Source organism: Phyllobates terribilis, unplaced genomic scaffold, assembly GCF_046119375.1.
Source record: "Phyllobates terribilis strain yellow unplaced genomic scaffold, ASM4611937v1 Scaffold_3__8_contigs__length_932513732, whole genome shotgun sequence".
NCBI lineage: Eukaryota > Metazoa > Chordata > Amphibia > Anura > Dendrobatidae > Phyllobates > Phyllobates terribilis.
Window position 1 is genome coordinate 203,531,202 of NW_027362763.1, and position 18,025 is coordinate 203,549,226.

The 18,025-nt window shown below is 48.3% G+C and overlaps 1 protein-coding gene across 8 annotated transcripts in view; it reads left to right on the forward strand.

Moving 5' to 3' along the window:
- The window catches only part of LOC141259066 (allantoinase, mitochondrial-like), a 202,745-nt gene that overhangs the window by 157,457 nt on the left and 27,263 nt on the right, over positions 1-18,025 (forward strand). For all 8 annotated transcript variants that reach the window (XM_073674520.1, XM_073674522.1, XM_073674521.1 and 5 more), the window contains 2 exons: positions 13,150-13,304; positions 15,063-15,214. In XM_073674520.1, coding sequence (XP_073530621.1) covers positions 13,155-13,304; positions 15,063-15,214 — 302 coding nt within the window. In that variant the 5' untranslated portion in view covers positions 13,150-13,154. The remainder of the gene's footprint in view (positions 1-13,149; positions 13,305-15,062; positions 15,215-18,025) is intronic.

Consider the following 18,025-nt stretch of genomic DNA (forward strand, 5'->3'; position numbering starts at 1 on the left):
TGAATTGCCGGCTTTTCATGTTTCACTGTTGGCACTGTTCCCATCGATTTGGGCAATCACTGTAATGCCACAACCACCATGGCTGTGGCATTACAGTGAGTGGCAGACAATCCCTGCATGATTGGTGCTCTAAATAGCGCCAGACATGCAGGACACGCTTTTGGTGCACGAACAGTTATCGAACATAACCTCGAACAGCCGAATTTTTTGCAAATCGTTCGGGTTCGTCGAACAACTCGAACACCGCCCAAAACAGCTCGAATTTGAGATTGGCGAACAGTTCAAGTCGAACACCGCTCATCTCTACCGGTGACTCGGGGCCTTCTAGTAGCTTCCGCTCCACGACGGCGGTGCTGGTCCCATGCGTGTGACCGTGCCTTCGGGTTTCTTGGCCAGAGGACCTGGAATCCCCTGCCTGACGGATTCTGCTGCTGGGTAGGAGTTAGTCCCCACAGCCTCGGACTCCAGGTCCGGTAAGAAATCTTCTCAGTCAGGGCGAGCTCTGCAGCTGCCAGCCCCTGACTCCTTGTAACACTGCTCCCACAGAGCTCCTGATGTTCTGTTCCTATATTTGCTTCTTTCTCTGTCTCTACTTCTTCTCTACTCACTAACCCTGCCTCAGCCCTAGGTTTATATAGGGGAAGTCCTTCCCCTCCCAGGACTGGGCAGGAGGTGTGGCATGCATAGGATTCCTGACCAAGAGACCTCCCACCTGCTCTCAGACGTAATATCTCTATCACTGTGGCAACCAGACCCCTGGGGTGTCACATTCCCCCCTAGTGAAATTTAGTACTCCGGGACTAAACATATTTTAGAAAAACATAACAAGATATAACAATAACAATACAATAAAGAAACACATAAAGGTGGTCACGGCATGTCCGTAACCGGGTGCAGTCTTTGAAGAAAGCAAGGTGTCCATTTCACCAAAACAGGGAGACGTAACCAGGTAGGGGTCCGTCCTGCCCCGAGTCCTTAACAGTCTTTAGTCCGTCCTGGGTTACGCTCCAACTATGTACACAGGATTCCCGGTAAATCCACCAAAGACTCCTATAAACAACTAGAAACACATAATTATACACAAGCAACAAGAAAAACAGGTAACCACAAATAAAACAATTTATACACTTCAAATCCTCCAACGTGCGGGTAACTGGCCTCTAGTGGCCCTAGTGGACCTACGGAGCTGACTGTCTGGCCCTGAACTACAGGGTGTAGGAGCTGTTAAGGGTAAACTGGGCAGCGGTCTACGGGCCATTTGGCTCACTAGGGATATGGCAGGATCACTGCAAGCAGAGGGTTGATCCTCCTGGTCTGCTGGTGTGGGGTCTTCTGCCTCCTGGACCGGCTGTTCTTCCAGCTCTACCTGTTGCTCCGTAGGTGCTTGGGATGCTGGTTGGAGGAAGGTGAGTACGGGTACCACAACTGCACCATTGACTTGAGTCCAAGACCGAGGGAAGTCTCCGAGCACAGTACTAACCATATCTTCCCTTTCCTCTACGGGTCGATGGTCTTCTTGTTCCTCTTCAGGGTTCCGTAGCTGTTCAGGACACTTCTTCAGGTGATCCCGGGATACAATGGCTGTGGTCTCCCCTCCGTCTTTACTGATGGTACAGACCTTCGGGTTCTCGTGGCTTGAGGGCAGTACGGTGTACGGGTCTTTCTCCCACTGGTCGTCCAACTTGTGGAGCCGTCTTTTCCTCTTCAAGACCTGCTCTCCGGGCACCAGGGGAACAGCGGGAGCATACTGGTTGTAAGTTTTCTCTTGTCTCTCCCTAGCCTGACAGAGACTTCGCTCCACGCTCTCCTGTACTTTCCGGTACTGCTGCTGCCTCTCTGTGTCCCAGTCTGCTTCTGGTGAAGTGTCCTCGGGTGTCAGGACTCCCATTTCCAGGTCAACAGGTAACTTACCAGGTCTCGCCCTCATTAGGTAAGCCGGGGTACAGTTGGTGGAACCTACCGGGATGTGGTTGTATAGGTCCACCAGATCGGGCAGCTTCTCAGGCCACAGACTGCGTTCTTCCAGGGGCAACGTTTTCAGAAGATCCATTACCACCTGGTTCATTTTCTCACAAAGTCCATTAGTTTGCGGATGATAGGGTGTCGTCCTTATCTTCCGGCAGCCATACAGATTGCAGAATTCCTGGAAGACCTCCGCTTCAAAGGCAGGTCCCTGGTCCGTCAGCACTTGGTCCGGGTACCCGTGTGGACGGCAGAAGTGCTGCTGGAAGGCTCTAGCTGCTGTTTGAGCCGTTAAGTCCTTGACGGGGACGACAACCAAGAACCGGGAGTAATGATCCACGATGGTTAACGCGTAGACGTAGCCACTTCTGCTTGGGGTCAGTTTTACATGATCCAAGGCTACCAGTTCCAACGGCTGCCGGGTGACGATGGACTGCAGGGGAGTCTTCTGGCTGGCACGGTCCTTCCTCCTCAGGTTGCACGGGCCACAGTCTCTGCACCACCTCTCGATGGTTCCCCTCATGCCTACCCAATGGAACCGCCCGCGCAGCAGGAACTCCAGCTTCTTCCATCCGAAATGCCCAGCTCCATCGTGGTATGCCTCCATCACCATGGCTGCGTCTCGTCGTGGCACCACTACTTGCCAGATTAGTTCATGCGTCCGGGAGTTAACCATCCTGCGGCACAACTTCCCCTTGTAAAGGAACAGTCTACTCTTTTCTGCCCACAGTTGCTTGGCTTCCTCCGGAGCGTCTGGGTCAAGGCGAGCCTCTGGCTGAGTCAGCATCTCCTTCACCAGCCGGACAGCAGGGTCACTGTCTTGCGTTTCCGCCCAGTCGTAGTGAGGTAAGGGGTTAAGCGTAGCGCCTTGCTTACTCCTTACCCGATGGGAATACTGGATAGTCCCATGACGGTGAAACGCGGGGAGTTCGACTTCTTCCAGTCCCTCTGGATCTTCTCCTACGTCCGGTAGGTTTGGCATCCTGGACAGGGCGTCCGCGTTGGTATTGGAGCGTCCTGCCCGGTATTTGATGGTGAACTCGTAGTTGGACAGGCGGGCCATCCATCTCTGCTCTAGGGCACCGAGTCTTGCCGTGTCCAGGTGTGTCAACGGGTTGTTATCCGTGTACACGACGAACTGGGAAGAAGCGAGGTAGTGCTTAAAGCGTTCGGTAACTGCCCACACCACTGCCAGGAACTCTAGCTTAAATGAGCTGTAATTCTCAGGGTTTCTTTCGGTGGGTCGCAGTTTTCGGCTGGCGTAAGCGATTACTCGCTCTTTCCCCTGCTGGATCTGGGACAGCACGGCTCCTAGCCCGATGTTACTTGCGTCGGTGTAGAGGATAAAGGGCTGGCTGTAATCCGGGTACGCCAGGATTTCATCCCCCGTGAGGGCCATCTTCAGCTGGCGGAAGGACTCTTCTTCCAACTTCTCCCATTTGAAGGGCGGCTTCTGGTTCTTGGCCTTCCGGGACTGGCCTATCAGGAGGTCCTGCATAGGAGCTGCCTTTTTGGTGAAACCGGGGATGAACCTGCGGTAGTAGCCTACCAACCCGAGGAACTGCCGCACTTCCTTTACACTGGAGGGACTTGGCCATTCCTTAATTGCGGTGATCTTATCAGGGTCGGGAGCCACTCCGTCAGCGCTCACCACGTGTCCCAGGTACTGCACCTTTGGTTTCAGGAGGTGACACTTGGAGGGTTTCACCTTTAGGCCGTAGCTTGCCAGAGCTTCGAACACTTCCGCCAGGTGTTTCAGGTGGTCCTCATAAGTCTTAGAATATACGATGACATCGTCCAGGTACAACAGGACCGTCTCGAAGTTTCTGTGGCCCAGACAGCACTCCATTAATCGTTGGAAGGTTCCTGGTGCGTTGCAGAGTCTGAACGGCATGCAGGTAAACTCGCTAAGTCCCATCGGGGTGGTGAATGCGGTCTTCTCCCGGTCCGCCTCTGCTACAGGAACCTGCCAGTACCCACTAGTGAGATCCAAGGTAGAGAAGAAGTTAGCAGATCTTAAAGCAGACAAAGACTCCTCTATCCTTGGTAAGGGGTACGCATCCTTGTGTGTGATACGGTTGATTTTCCGGTAATCTACACACATCCTCATGGTGTTGTCTTTCTTTTTGACTAAGACTAGTGGAGCTGCCCAGGGGCTACAGCTATCCCTGATCACCCCAGCCTCCTTCATGTCTCTAAGCATCCCCTTGGCGTGTTGGTAGTGTGCAGGGGGTACGGGTCGATACCTCTCTTTTATGGGAGGATGGTCTCCTGTGAGGATGTGGTGTTCTACCCCCTTGACTCGCCCGAAGTCTAACGGGTGTTTACTAAACACTCTCTCGTACTCTTGAACCACCCGATAGACTCCCTGTTTCTGGTGTGAGGGAGTGGAGTCAGTACCCAAATGTAGTTGCTGACACCAGTCCTCCATTGTTTTCTTAGAGCCGTTACCTTCCTCCGGGTGAGATGGAGGCAAGGGTTCCACAGATTGTATAGCATTTTGGTTAATGGTATATAATTTGGCTAGCGTGGCATACCGGGGCAGGTACACTTCCCTCTTCCCGATATTGATTATGCGAACGGGCACCCTCCCATGGCGTACATTAACCACCCCCCCGTGCTGTCAAGATGGTGGGCCTACTGTCTGAGTAAACTGGTTCCACCATTGCCTGGTAATCTCTACCTCTCAGACCAATAGCTGCCCGGCACCAAATCATCATTTCACTTTTTGGGGGCATGGCAATAGGGAAAGGGTCACACATTCTCACGCTACCAATCTCACCGCCGGAGAGTTCCACCTGTTGCCGTCGCATCAGTGCCCGGATCTCTTTTTGGAGCACTCGCTGCTCGCCGGAGCTGGCGTTCTTGGCAACCTGCTGTAAAAGGAAAATCACCTCTGCAAGACAATTTTCAATTACATTGGTTCCTAGAGTTATCTTTGGGTGACTCTCATGTTTGTCAATGTCTACAATGACCAGTCCCTGTGCTGCCAGTTCAACTCTACCAATTTTAATGGTCACCTCTTTAAATCCGATCTGTGGCACGGGCTGACCATTGCTGGCGATGATACTCAAGTCGTCGTCAGGGTAGCGGGTAATATCCGAGACATTCCAGTACTGCTTGAAGAGCACGTACGGGATGGTGGTGACCTGTGACCCGGTGTCCAGTAGGGCACTCATAGGAATGCCATCCAGTACCACAGGCAAGACTAGACGTCCTCCCACATATTTGTCGCGCCAGTTCGATGGGCCTGATGATCTTTTTCCTAGGGGTTGGCCCTCTACCCTGGGTTGTGCCAGTTTAAAGGACAGTACCTTGCCATATGTCCGGGTTGATTACAGCGGCGGCAGATGGGTCGTCCGTCCTCGTTGTATCGGTCGCTGGGTCTTCCTCTGGCCGGTGGGGTCCTCCTTGGTCGACGCCACGGGGTGTCCTCCGGTCCGGATGCCAGCTGGATCTTCCCTGGAGTAGAAACCTGTAAAGACTGCACAGTTCGGATTAGCGCAGCAACGCTTTTAGCTAGCTCTTGGACCTGATGGTGCAGGTCTGGAGCCGGGACGTTGCTCAAAGCCTGCGCATCAGCTCCCACAGGCCCTGCCGACAAGGGCGCCGCCTCCTGGTGGTAAGTAGTAGTGGGGCGTCTGTGGGTCACAACGCCACCTGGTGCCGGTTCTCGGAGCACCCGGATGGCTCTGTCCTTGAACTGTGCAAATCCCAGATGAGGGTCCTGTAAGGCCATTGCCCGCACCTGGGTTCGGTGGGCATTGCAATATAAACCCTCTATAAATTGTTCAGTCAACAGCCTGTCCTCGTCTCCCACGCCGTCAGGGTCGGTCTGCTTAATGGCTCTCAGGGCTTCTTGTAGGTTTAATGCATAGTCCCTTATACTCTCATGTGCCCGCTGTTTGCACCCGTAGAATCTAAGCTTGATCTCGGCTGAGGTGCGAGTATCAAAGGTGTCCCTCAGCCGGGCCAGTATCCCTGCGACAGTCCTCCCCCCAGGTGGCCAGGACTTTACCTCCCTTTGGGCTGCCCCGGTTAATTGGGCCACCAGGATGCTCACTTTTTGCTCTTCTGTAAGGGGGTACACCTGGAAGAGGCTATCCAGCTTTTCTCTAAAGTCATGCAGGGTATGCGATTCCCCTGAGTACTGGGGTAGCCAGGCCGCTCCCGGGATATAGGGCATGGTGAAAGGCATGACTGCAGCAGCGATGGCGCTGGCGGGGGTTGAGGCAGTGAAGCTCTCCTCCGTATCCGACATCCTCCTCCCCCCTAGTGGACCGTGGCCTACCTTGCGATGATCCTCTTCCATAGGCCGCGGCTCCGCAGTAGATCGTCAGGGTTGAGGACCTTCTGTCGCGCTCCTGTGACGTCGGCGTCTGCTGGGCTCCTTCCAGGACCTTACGCGACGTCCGGACGTGAGGCGGGGCTTCAGTTCTCGCGCACTTTTGGAGTCCACGCCCCTCTTCTTCCCGCGCGACGTCTTCAAGATGGCGTCCAACGGCGGGAAAACTCCACGGAAGGCGGGAAGAAGGCTGAAAATGGCGCCGGATGGCGGGTATCTTCACCACAGGTAAGTTTGAACAGTCTCTTTCAGGCACGCAGTACCCGGTGGTTGCGGGCACGAAATCCTGCCGACTACGCCAAACGTTGACGCGCCCCTGGGCCTGTGTCGCGCTGCGTTGCGCACGCGGGAGCTTACCCGGAGCCGGATCTGTTGAGGGTTGTAGTCTCATGGCGGTGACCCGGTCCGTGCCCAGGGAGTCAAACTGAGCGGCGATGTATCAGCGGTAGATGTTGGACGACTACGCCACCCGTTGAGTACAGCTAAGGAGCTGCTGCTGCAGGGCAGACCACTGAGGCCGGTGGTAGGATTGTGCAGCGTGATAGTATAACCCCCAACGGGAGGGGTATGGCCTCAGGGCAGCCGACGTGGATGATGGGGGTAGCAGGAACCACTCGGAGACGGTACGGTGTAGTTCAGGGTCTTTACTGGTGACAAAGATAGACCCTCCCGGAGTACTGGCTAGCGATTGGGGCCTGGTCAGTCCTTGAGCAGATGGGATCTCCCCTGGCCAGGCAGAGTTGTAGGCCTCCCAAACTAACTGTACTCTTCTGGCTACCTTGCTAGAGGCGGGTATAAGTAGCCCACGTCCCTGAGTGTACCGTGTGGTGCTCACCCGTATGGCCGGTGACTCGGGGCCTTCTAGTAGCTTCCGCTCCACGACGGCGGTGCTGGTCCCATGCGTGTGACCGTGCCTTCGGGTTTCTTGGCCAGAGGACCTGGAATCCCCTGCCTGACGGATTCTGCTGCTGGGTTGGAGTTAGTCCCCACAGCCTCGGACTCCGGGTCCGGTAAGAAATCTTCTCAGTCAGGGCGAGCTCTGCAGCTGCCAGCCCCTGACTCCTTGTAACACTGCTCCCACAGAGCTCCTGATGTTCTGTTCCTATATTTGCTTCTTTCTCTGTCTCTACTTCTTCTCTACTCACTAACCCTGCCTCAGCCCTAGGTTTATATAGGGGAAGTCCTTCCCCTCCCAGGACTGGGCAGGAGGTGTGGCATGCATAGGATTCCTGACCAAGAGACCTCCCACCTGCTCTCAGACGTAATATCTCTATCACTGTGGCAACCAGACCCCTGGGGTGTCACACCCCCACAGTCACAAGATGCATCCACTTCCTGGCACAGACACTGACAGAGTGTTAAGAAACAGTTCAACGCCAGTCTTTAATGCAAATGCACGTCTAGCACATAACATCAGTTCTTTGAAGCAACAGACTTTCCATAAAATGACAACAGTCTCTTTAGCAACACATCTCAGTGCACCCACCAGCAGTCCCTGTCCACAGTGCCACACTTTACCTTCTTTGTAGTGGGGGGTGGTGGTGGGTAGAACTGAAGGATGAGTCCAGTCCTCAGACATGGTGTTCAATCCTTTTCCTCTGCTTAAAAACAGTTATCTCCTGACTCAACTTCTTTCGGGTGTACAGTGGTGGCCAAAAGTATTGGCACCCCTGCAATTCTGTCAGATAATACTCCGTTTCTTCCTGAAAATGATTGCAATCACAAATTCTTTGGTATTATTATCTTCATTTAATTTGTCTTCAATGAAAAAACACAAAAAGGTTTGTCCTAAAGCCAAATTGGATATAATTCCACACCAAACCTAAAAAGGGGGTGGACTAAAGTATTGGCACTGTTTGAAAAATCATGTGATGCTTCTCTAATTCGTGTAATTAACAGCACCTGTAACTTACTTGTGGCACCTAACAGGTGTTGGCAATAACTAAATCACACTTGCAGCCAGTTAACATGGATTAAAGTTGACTCAACCTCTGTCCTGTGTCCTTGTGTGTACCACATTGAGCATGGAGAAAACAAAGAAGACCAAAGAACTGTCTGAGGACTTGAGAAACCAAATTGTGAGGAAGCATGAGCAATCTCAAGGCTACAAGTCCATCTCCAAAGACCTGAATGTTCCTGTGTCTTCCATGCGCAGTGTCATCAAGAAGTTTAAAGCCCATGGCAGTGTGGCTAACCTCCCTAGATGTGGACGTAAAAGAAAAATTGACAAGAGATTTCAACGCAAGATTGTGCGGATGGTGGATAAAGAACCTCGACTAACATCCAAACAAGTTCAAGCTGCCCTGCAGTCCGAGGATACAACAGTGTCAACCCGTACTATCCGTCAGCGTCTGAATGAAAAGGGACTGTATAGTAGGATACCCAGGAAGACCCCACTTCTTACCCCGAGACATAAAAAAGCCAGGCTGGAGTTTGCCAAAACTTACCTGAGAAAGCCTAAAACGTTTTGGAAGAATGTTCTCTGGTCAGATGAGACAAAAGTAGAGCTTTTTGGGAAAAAGCATCAACATAGAGTGTACAGGAAAAAAAAAGAGGCATTCAAAGAAAAGAACACGGTCCCTACAGTCAAACATGGCGGAGGTTCCCTGATGTTTTGGGGTTGCTTTGCTGCCTCTGGCACTGGACTGCTTGACCGCGTGCATGGCATTATGAAGTCTGAAGACTACCAACAAATTTTGCAGCATAATGTAGGGCCCAGTGTGAGAAAGCTGGGTCTCCCTCAGAGGTCATGGGTCTTCCAGCAGGGCAATGACCCAAAACACACTTCCAAAAGCACTATAAAATGGTTTGAGAGAAAGCACTGGACACTTCTAAGGTGGCCAGCAATGAGTCCAGACCTGAATCCCATAGAACACCTGTGGAGAGATCTCAAAATGGCAGTTTGGAGAAGGCACCCTTCAAATATCAGGGACCTGGAGCAGTTTGCCAAAGAAGAATGGTCTACAATTCCAGCAGAGCATTGTAAGAAACTCATTGATGGTTACCGGAAGCGGTTGTTCGCAGTTATTTTGGCTAAAGGTTATGCAACCAAGTATTAGGCTGAGGGTACCAATACTTTTGTCTGGCCCATTTTTGGAGTTTTGTGTGAAATGATCAATGATTTGATTTTTGCTTCATTCTCTTTTGTGTTTTTTCCTTGCAAGCAAATTAAATGAAGATAATAATACCAAAGAATTTGTGATTGCAATCATTTTCAGGAAGAAACTGAGTATTATCTGACAGAATTGCAGGGGTGCCAATAGTTTTAGCCACCACTGTAGATACTCCTAGCAACTAGCAGGCAGTCGCAGTCAGAGAAATTCAAGACCCTCATCAGCCTGGTGAAGAGATCTGCATCCTTCAGGTTACTCTCCAGATCAGCATTGACTCTACCCAGTCACTGGGGCAGGCCTGACCCTAGATGCACCCTGTTAACCCCTTGAATTGTTAGATGCTTTGAAGTATCTGTACAGTACCTACCCATCACATATGCCTACCTGTATGCCTCATATTAGAGGTCTTTTTGCTGTGAAATGTCTTTTTATTCCTATAAGTTTCTGATGTGTTCCAGTCCCGGGGCTGGGAAGAAATCCCGCCTCCTGTGTGAATTTCAATGTTTCCCCCCTTCCCTGCATGTTACAGTGCCTGGATTTGGCTACTGCAACTGCACATGACAGGGCATTGTGACATGCAGGGGAGGGGGCATACAGGTAGGTATAGATTTACATTTCTATCACCTGTATGCATAGGCGGATTATAATGAGGTCAATCTGGGCTACCGGCCGGGGCCCCGAGCCTCCAGGGGGCCCGGGGCTCCAGGGTGTCTATGGCCAGATTGCCCTCATTATATGTGCGGCGCCGCGGCACATACCGGCAGACAGTGGCGGGGGGGCCCCCGGACCGCTCCCCCAGCAGCGGCGCACTGCCGCTACTTCTTCGGCCGGGTCAGCACTGCAGCTGTTAACTTCCCTGTGTGCTGACCCGGCCGCGTCACTGCTAGGAGACCCGTCCCTGTCTCCTAGCTGTGACGTCACGCAGTGCGCGCCCGGCCTGCACTGCTGCACCGGAGAAGAGCAGGAGGACTGGAGCCGAGCCGGGGGATGGTGAGTGTGTGAGAGTGTGTGAGTGTGCAGGCAGATATCATTGTGTGATGTCTGTTTATATGTATTTTTGTGTTTCAAATGTGTTTATGCGTGTATGTATATGTCTGTATATGTTTATGTGTGCGTGACTGCATGCGGCCTGCCGCTGTCTCTGGGGGGGGTGCCGTGCAGCCTCCTGCTGTGTATAGATGGCGCCGTGTGGCCTCCTGCTGTGTATAGATGCCTACATGTGGCCTCCCTCTGTGTATAGATGGCACCGTGCGGCCTCCTGCTGTGTATAGATGGCTACGTGCGGCCTCCCACTGTGTATAGATGGCACCGTGCGGCCTCCTGCTGTGTATAGATGGCACTGTGCGGCCTCCCGCTGTGTATAGATGGCAACGTGCAGCCTCCAGCTGTGTATAAATGGCTACGTGCGGCCTCCCGCTGTGTATGGATGGCTACGTGCGGCCTCCTGCTGTGTATAGATGGCTACGTGCGGCCTCCCACTGTGTATAGATGGCTACGTGCAGCCTCCTGCTGTGTATTAATGGCACCGTGCGGCCTCCCGCTGTGTACAGATGGTGCCGTGCGGCCTCCCGCCGTGTATAGATGGCTACGTGTGGCCTCCCGCTGTGTATAGATGGCTACGTGCAGCCTCCTGCTGTGTATTAATGGCACCGTGCGGCCTCCCGCTGTGTACAGATGGTGCCGTGCGGCCTCCCGCCATGTATAGATGGCTACGTGCGGCCTCCCGCTGTGTATAGATGGCTACGTGCTTCCTCCCGCTGTGTATAGATGGCGCCGTGCAGCCTCCCGCCGTGTATAGATGGCTACGTGTGCTCAATATTGAGTCATACAATTAATGTAAGGCTATGTGCCCACGATGCAGAAATGCTCCGGATTTTTTTTGAGCGTTTCTGCATCTCCCTGGCAGAAAAAAACGCATGCCGATTGTACATGCGGATTGTACATGCGTTTTTCCTGCAAGGGACAAGCGGATGTGAAGCATTTCCGCATGCGGGTTGACAAGCACTTTCCAAGCGATTTTAGCATCACTTGGAAAGTGCTTGACAACTTGGTCACACTATATAAATCCATGCAACCAGCATGGTTTTATATAGTGTGACTGTAAAAGAATGGTAAAAAATAAAAAATAAATATATAATTACCTTCTGATAGCCTGCCGACGTCAGCAGTCACGTGACCCATCACATGACTAAATGACGTCACGGCAGGTCCTTTTCAGACCATCGCGAGCTGCCGGCAAGCCAGGACGCATCGGATAAAGACACCGGGGGCCATCAGAAGGTAAGTATAATATTTATTTTTTATTTTATTCTTTTTTTACAGGTACTATGGTACCCGGGTCCGGATGAGAGTCTCCTGTCCTCCACACCCGGGTACCATCCGCACATTGAAACGCTTGGATTCCGCATCTACAGATGCAGTGATGAGGATTCCATGCGTTCCAATGCAAGTCAATGGCGGCGAAAATGCCGCGCTTCCGCAAAATAATTGGTAGTGCTGTGGATTTTTCCGCAATGATAATCCGCAGCGGAAATTTCTGCAGCATGTGCACAGCACATGCGGATTATCATTGGGGAACATTGCAGACCTTCTACCAAGCATTTTTTAAGCGTTTCTGCAGCGGAATTGCCGCTGCGGAAACACTTAAACGCATAGTGGGCACACAGCCTAATAAAAATTATTATAATTAATATTGTGCCAAATTAATTTCACGTGAACTATCACATGATCTATCACAGGGGATCATGTGACATGTGATACATCAGGTGTGGTGTGTGGGGGGGGCCCGCGCCTTCTAAACTGCCAGGGGCCCTTGCTACTCTTAATCCACCCCTACCTGTATGCCTATATTAGAGGTCAGATAAGTTCCAGGGGGGTGACAGATTCCCTTTGAAAGCACATGTAATCCGCATATGACTGTATCAATAAGACATTTTGTCCAAACCAAAAACCAGGAAGTATCATAAACATTCAACTTTATTTAAAATATGACATACCAAAAAGAGACCAAAAGTATAAAAAATGCGATAAAATGCATGTAAAAAAAATGCAAGTAATTGAATTTACATAATAGGTGTAGAAATGTAGTAGAAATAGATTTTCTCCACTATTTATATAAATTTGATAACTTGTTTTTTTAACAGGCCTTTTTATCGCACTGCGTTTTTTGTCTCTTGTTGGTGTGTCATGCTTTAAATAAAGCTGCTTTGTTTTCGATACTTCTTGATGTTTGTCTTTGACAAAACTTTCTTGATATACTTAGGTGCTGATTACATGCGTTTTTGATCTGTTTCTGCTGCAGAAACTCACTAGAAACACGTGTGGTTTTTTTTCTGTGGATTTTCGCATCTATTGCAAGTCTATGGGGAAAATCTACACATAAAATTCAGCGTACCCACAAAACAAGTTGACATGTTGTGGATATGAAACATGCACCGCAGGTCAGATTACGCTGAGTAAACATGAAGCACAGCGGGCAGGAGATTTCCATAAATCCCATCCACTTTGCTGGAACTGTAAGAAGCTGCATATTTGAAAATACACAATGTCAAAAACTCATTGTGAGCGCACAACATTAAAACTGTAAAGACTGAAGTGACTGCCAATAGTTGGGTTATGTGCAGGTCCTGTAAGCGCTACATTTACATTAGCAGATTAAATGCAATGCTTTAAGTAAGCCGGGGAAATCAAATTTATGGTATTAATCAATCTGTAATTGCTTTGCCATAGGAAATATGAATACGACATTAGGGTCAAAGCTGAACATCATAAGGAGTAAAAGAGTGGTAATTGGTAACGCCATATCTGCTGCTGACATCATCATCACTGATGGCAAGATTAGTAATATTCTACCTTGGGGAAAGCTACGGTCACCTGAATCACAGGTAATACCCAGGAGGACTATGTCTTAGAAGCATTTTTTACTGCCAGCATTTAGGTGGACCAATGATTTCGCAGTTGAATTTTGGGGGAAAAGGCCCATATGAACAGGCCGGCAAACACCCGATGAACTACTAATTGTTAAAAAAAAGCTTGTCAAAAACATTGGGCTACACTTGGATGACATCCGAGTGCAGTCTAATTTCCACGGGCTGATACAATGGAGAAGATGGAGAAATGGTTTTCTTCCATCTTCTCCACATCTGATCAGAGTGTGATTAGCATAATCAGACTGATTTTCTCAGATGAGAGAGAATACGGTCATGTGACCCCAGCCCGATTATGAATGATCCCTAAAGACAAGCAGTTGGCTCCATATTTAGTTCTGAATAGGGTTATCTTATGGTAAATATTTGTGACAGTTTTTTTGGAGACAATCAGACCTAAAATCCTCCTCAAAAACAGTTGGAAAACTAATTTTATTCATTTCTATGGGAAATCCACTTAGCACTTCATACAATGAGTGTTTTGGGGCATTATTTTTCCTGAAGAGGTTTTGAAAGAACAGCTGGTGGGGAAAAAAAAGTGGTGGGAAAAAAGTGCATATCAGCTATGTTCATACAGAGTTTTCTTTTTGAGGTGAATGAGTTTTTCAAGCAGAAGTCACTTGATGAAATGCTTTTTGGGGAGTTTTACTTTTCTTTGGCCGCCCGGAATCCATTGCAAAAGTGCTCCAGAAAATGAACCCAAAACATAGCAATATCAAAACATCATTGCTGTGAAGATATTCTGTCTTATGTCTTTTCTTCTAACCCCTTCAGGGTTTGGAAACCATGATTTGAGTAATAGAAGTAACCTGCTCTATCTTCAGGCGGCTTTTGCTGGGAAAGTGCCCGCTCTGTATATTTCACAGCAGGAGCGGACACAGACAGAAGAGGATCTCTGTTCAAGAACAATATATGGGCTAATTGCAGTCCAATAGCTCCTCATAATGCACAATTCCAAGTGCATTTTTTTCCACAGGTTACACCAATGGTCTGTCTACTCCTGCTTCACAGTATAGAATAAAAGATGCCAGTGGAGGAGCCGCTGCAAGAACGACAGCAAAACTTCAGGTGAAGATACTTCAGGAAAACGACCGGTGTTGTAGCTTTGCCTGGAAAAACTCAGTGGCTGCACCGCCATCTAAATGTTGCTATGTGCACATGGTCTTAAAGCATTTACTGAAGCAGTTTTAGAAGAGTTTTTTTCCTGAAGGTTCATGTGCAGCCTTTCATCTGGGAAGGGTCTAGTTTGGAGCAGATTTCATCAGATTCCACTTTGCTTTTTTTCATCAACCGTTTTTTCAAAACCTGAAATAGGGAAAAAAAACAACTCAAGCCTCGTAATATGTACTGCAAAGTGGATTTCCAATGGAAATGAATAGGGGTAGATTTCCAAGTTTTTTAGGAGGATTTTGATGCAGACCTGCTCCAAAAACTCTTAAAAAAACTCTGTGTGAACATAGCACAACTTAAAAATCCCCATGTAACCATGCCTGAGTACATGGACCTACCGGGGGTGTCCTCTGGGTTTCTGGGAGACCAATGTGAAATAAGTCAAACTATGTGATTTCATTGTACAGTATAATGGCTCTTTGTAATGACGATCTTTGTAACAATATCATGAATTTTGAACAAAATAGTTAGTGAGTTGGTTGGCCTGAAGATACACTAAACCTTGATATGAATGATCCGTATAACCTTCTCCTTTTTCCTTAACAGCTCCTGGACGTTGGAGAACTTGTTGTCATGGCGGGCATCATAGATCCACACGTTCACGTTAATGAGCCAGGGCGCACCGCCTGGGAGGGTTACAGGACCGCCACACTGTCAGCAGCCGCAGGAGGCATTACAACCATTGTGGATATGCCACTGTAAGAAAACTACAAACGTGCTAAGAACAGGACAGGTTGACACACACTATTTTTCGGTCAGTCACAGTCATGTGACTGATCATGGTGACTGCTACGTCCTACTGTGGCAAGTCCTTCATCTTGCCATTTTCTAGATCTTTGCTTGATGTCAGTGAATGGGAACATATAGATCTAATATTTCTCACAGCTCAGAGCGAACTAAATGTAGGGGTATGGCAGCAGCTTATTTCTCCTCTTAAAATAACCCACTTTTGATCAAAACCCTGCTGGAAATATGACCCATATTTATTGCATCATTTCCTCCCAAATATTTAGAGCGGTGACGTACAGAATAGCACACACAAAAGTTAAAAATGGCAAAACCTGAACAGCTCCACCAAGTATACTCGATCTGGAATAAACTTTATTTCCACCATTCCAATTCCAGGTCCAAAATACTATGCTAATATTATTAATTTATATAGAAAAGGTTTCAAATTTAATGAAGTATCATTCTGTCTCCACCACTAGGAGGAGCTAACTGCATTTTGATTTTTTTGTAGCTAGTACTGATCTGCGTGGAGCTGTATTAATATGTATGCAGTAAGCGCCCCCTAGTGGTGGCTTCATATGTGTCACAGCAAGCAAACAGAAAAGAAATTGTTTGCACTAGCAATGATTTTTTTTTTTAAATGGATAGTCTTGCAAAACATACATAATTTGCACACACGTCATAGGTCCAGCTAGATTGTGAACAAATTAGACCCCATTTACATAGTCACAGAGTCTCATGTACGTGTTCTACAAAAAAAAGTGTTTTATTTTGCGGATAGAAAACATGGCCATTATAGTATTTGAGTGATTTCACATTGCCATCAGACCATCTGGCCGCAAAAAAATTGTGGGATTTTGATACAACTTGTGGATCAATCTCACCCTAAAAGTGAGAGAGTCCACTAGAAAATAGACAGCACACTGATGCAGCCTAGTGCTGTTGCTTTTTTACACTAAGCTTTAGAAATCTCCATCAGATTTTTTTTTATATGAAAAAAAATGGTTCAGGATGACACGGATGGTGACAACAGATACCCACCAAAGATGACTGAAAATCAGATCCAGCGCACTGCTGAAAAGTGGCCAATTTTTGTGGCATATGGGAATAAAAACAGACATGTAAATGAGGTTATAGACTTACAGTATGTATCTACTGTACTTGTCTTCCCTTAGGTAACTGTGAAAATGTATTTTTCGAATCACAGATACTTTTATTCTCTTGGTACATATGCCAGATATAGTTGAGGGGTCCCATTCACAAGGTTATGCCCCCCAAAAACTGTAATTTTGCCCTGTTTTTGCAGATTTTTTATTTTTATTCCTGTATGAAACAAACTGTTCCAGAATACGCTGTTCTACACAGAGGCATAAATTCTATACTTTTTTTGTTAGCATCCATAGCGGCAGCCCACATGGCAGTTATGGGGCCTGTAGGTCGGGGGTGGGCCGGACCCTCTCCTCCCCACCCCTCATCACAATTCAGAGGCATCCACATCCCCAGGTCACGGATATCGTTGAACAGAATGGTGGATCAGGGAGGAGAAGTCATTTTTAGGAGTATCATACTTTACAATGGCCATAAAAGAGGTATTGCTAGTGAGAACACTAGGGGGTTTCAATAAGGATATAATTACTGTATATGGGCACAGACACAGTGTCATTTATTGCAGCTTTCCTCCCAACATATGCTGAACTGGGCCTAATGTGTAAAAACTATATTAATATTAGATAATACGCCTAGAAGAAACCTGCCAATTTCCGCCATCACAAGCCTACGTTCAGCCTCACCTCCATTACCCAGTGCAGAAGTCTAGAATACATTGATAATACTGCTATTTCCCCGCTCACAGTCATTTGTCTGAGTGCTGGTAGATCTGGAGGCAGAGATTAGTATGATGAGGACTGTTGTCTGTGGGCAGTTTTATTTATACCTCGGGCTTCATTGTATGATAATCAGTCTACAGAAAAGCCTGTATTAACAAACGCTGTGACAAAGGTCTATATCTACAGATGATGTAACCGGACGAAAACCTCTTCAGAGGCGACGGAAAATCCACATGTACTGCATCAAACAATAGCTCCTTCAGCCTAAACGTTATTTAAAGGTCCAGTAATACACAGATCATATTTCCTATTATCTCATCATAAAATAATAATAAGGTACTCTATTTAAAGGAAGACTGTCAGAAGTTTGGACCTTTCAATATGGGTGTGGGCAACGGTGTAACTACAGTAAATGCAGAGGTTGCAGTTGCACCCAAGCTCAAGCCCTGGAGACTATGGGCCCATTTGGGCTATTAAAAACCTGTGATAGTTGAGGGCTGTTGAAGATTTTGCATTTGGCCCCATGGACTTCAGATTTGGCACCTGGGTGTGGGGGGAGCATCAGACTGTGCAGCCATACATCACAAACTGGGAACACCCAATTGTCACTTTATTCATAAATTTAGGAATTAAGAGGAACAGCACAATGCAGAGTTCCACTTCTAAGATGAGAGCAGGACATCTTTACATGTGTAGGAAACTACAGCATACCCAATTCACTCGAATGCTCGGTGGCTCAGTGGTTAGCACTGTTGCTTTGCAGCTCTGGGGTCCTGTGTTCAAATCCCACGAAGGAAACATCAGTAAGGACTTTGTATGTTCTCCCCTGTGTTTGTGTGGGTTTTCTCCAGTTTCCTCCCACACTCTAAAGACATACAGATAGGAAACTTAGATTGTGAGCCCCAATGGGGACAACGATGATTATGTCTGTATAGTGCTGTGAAATATGTTGGC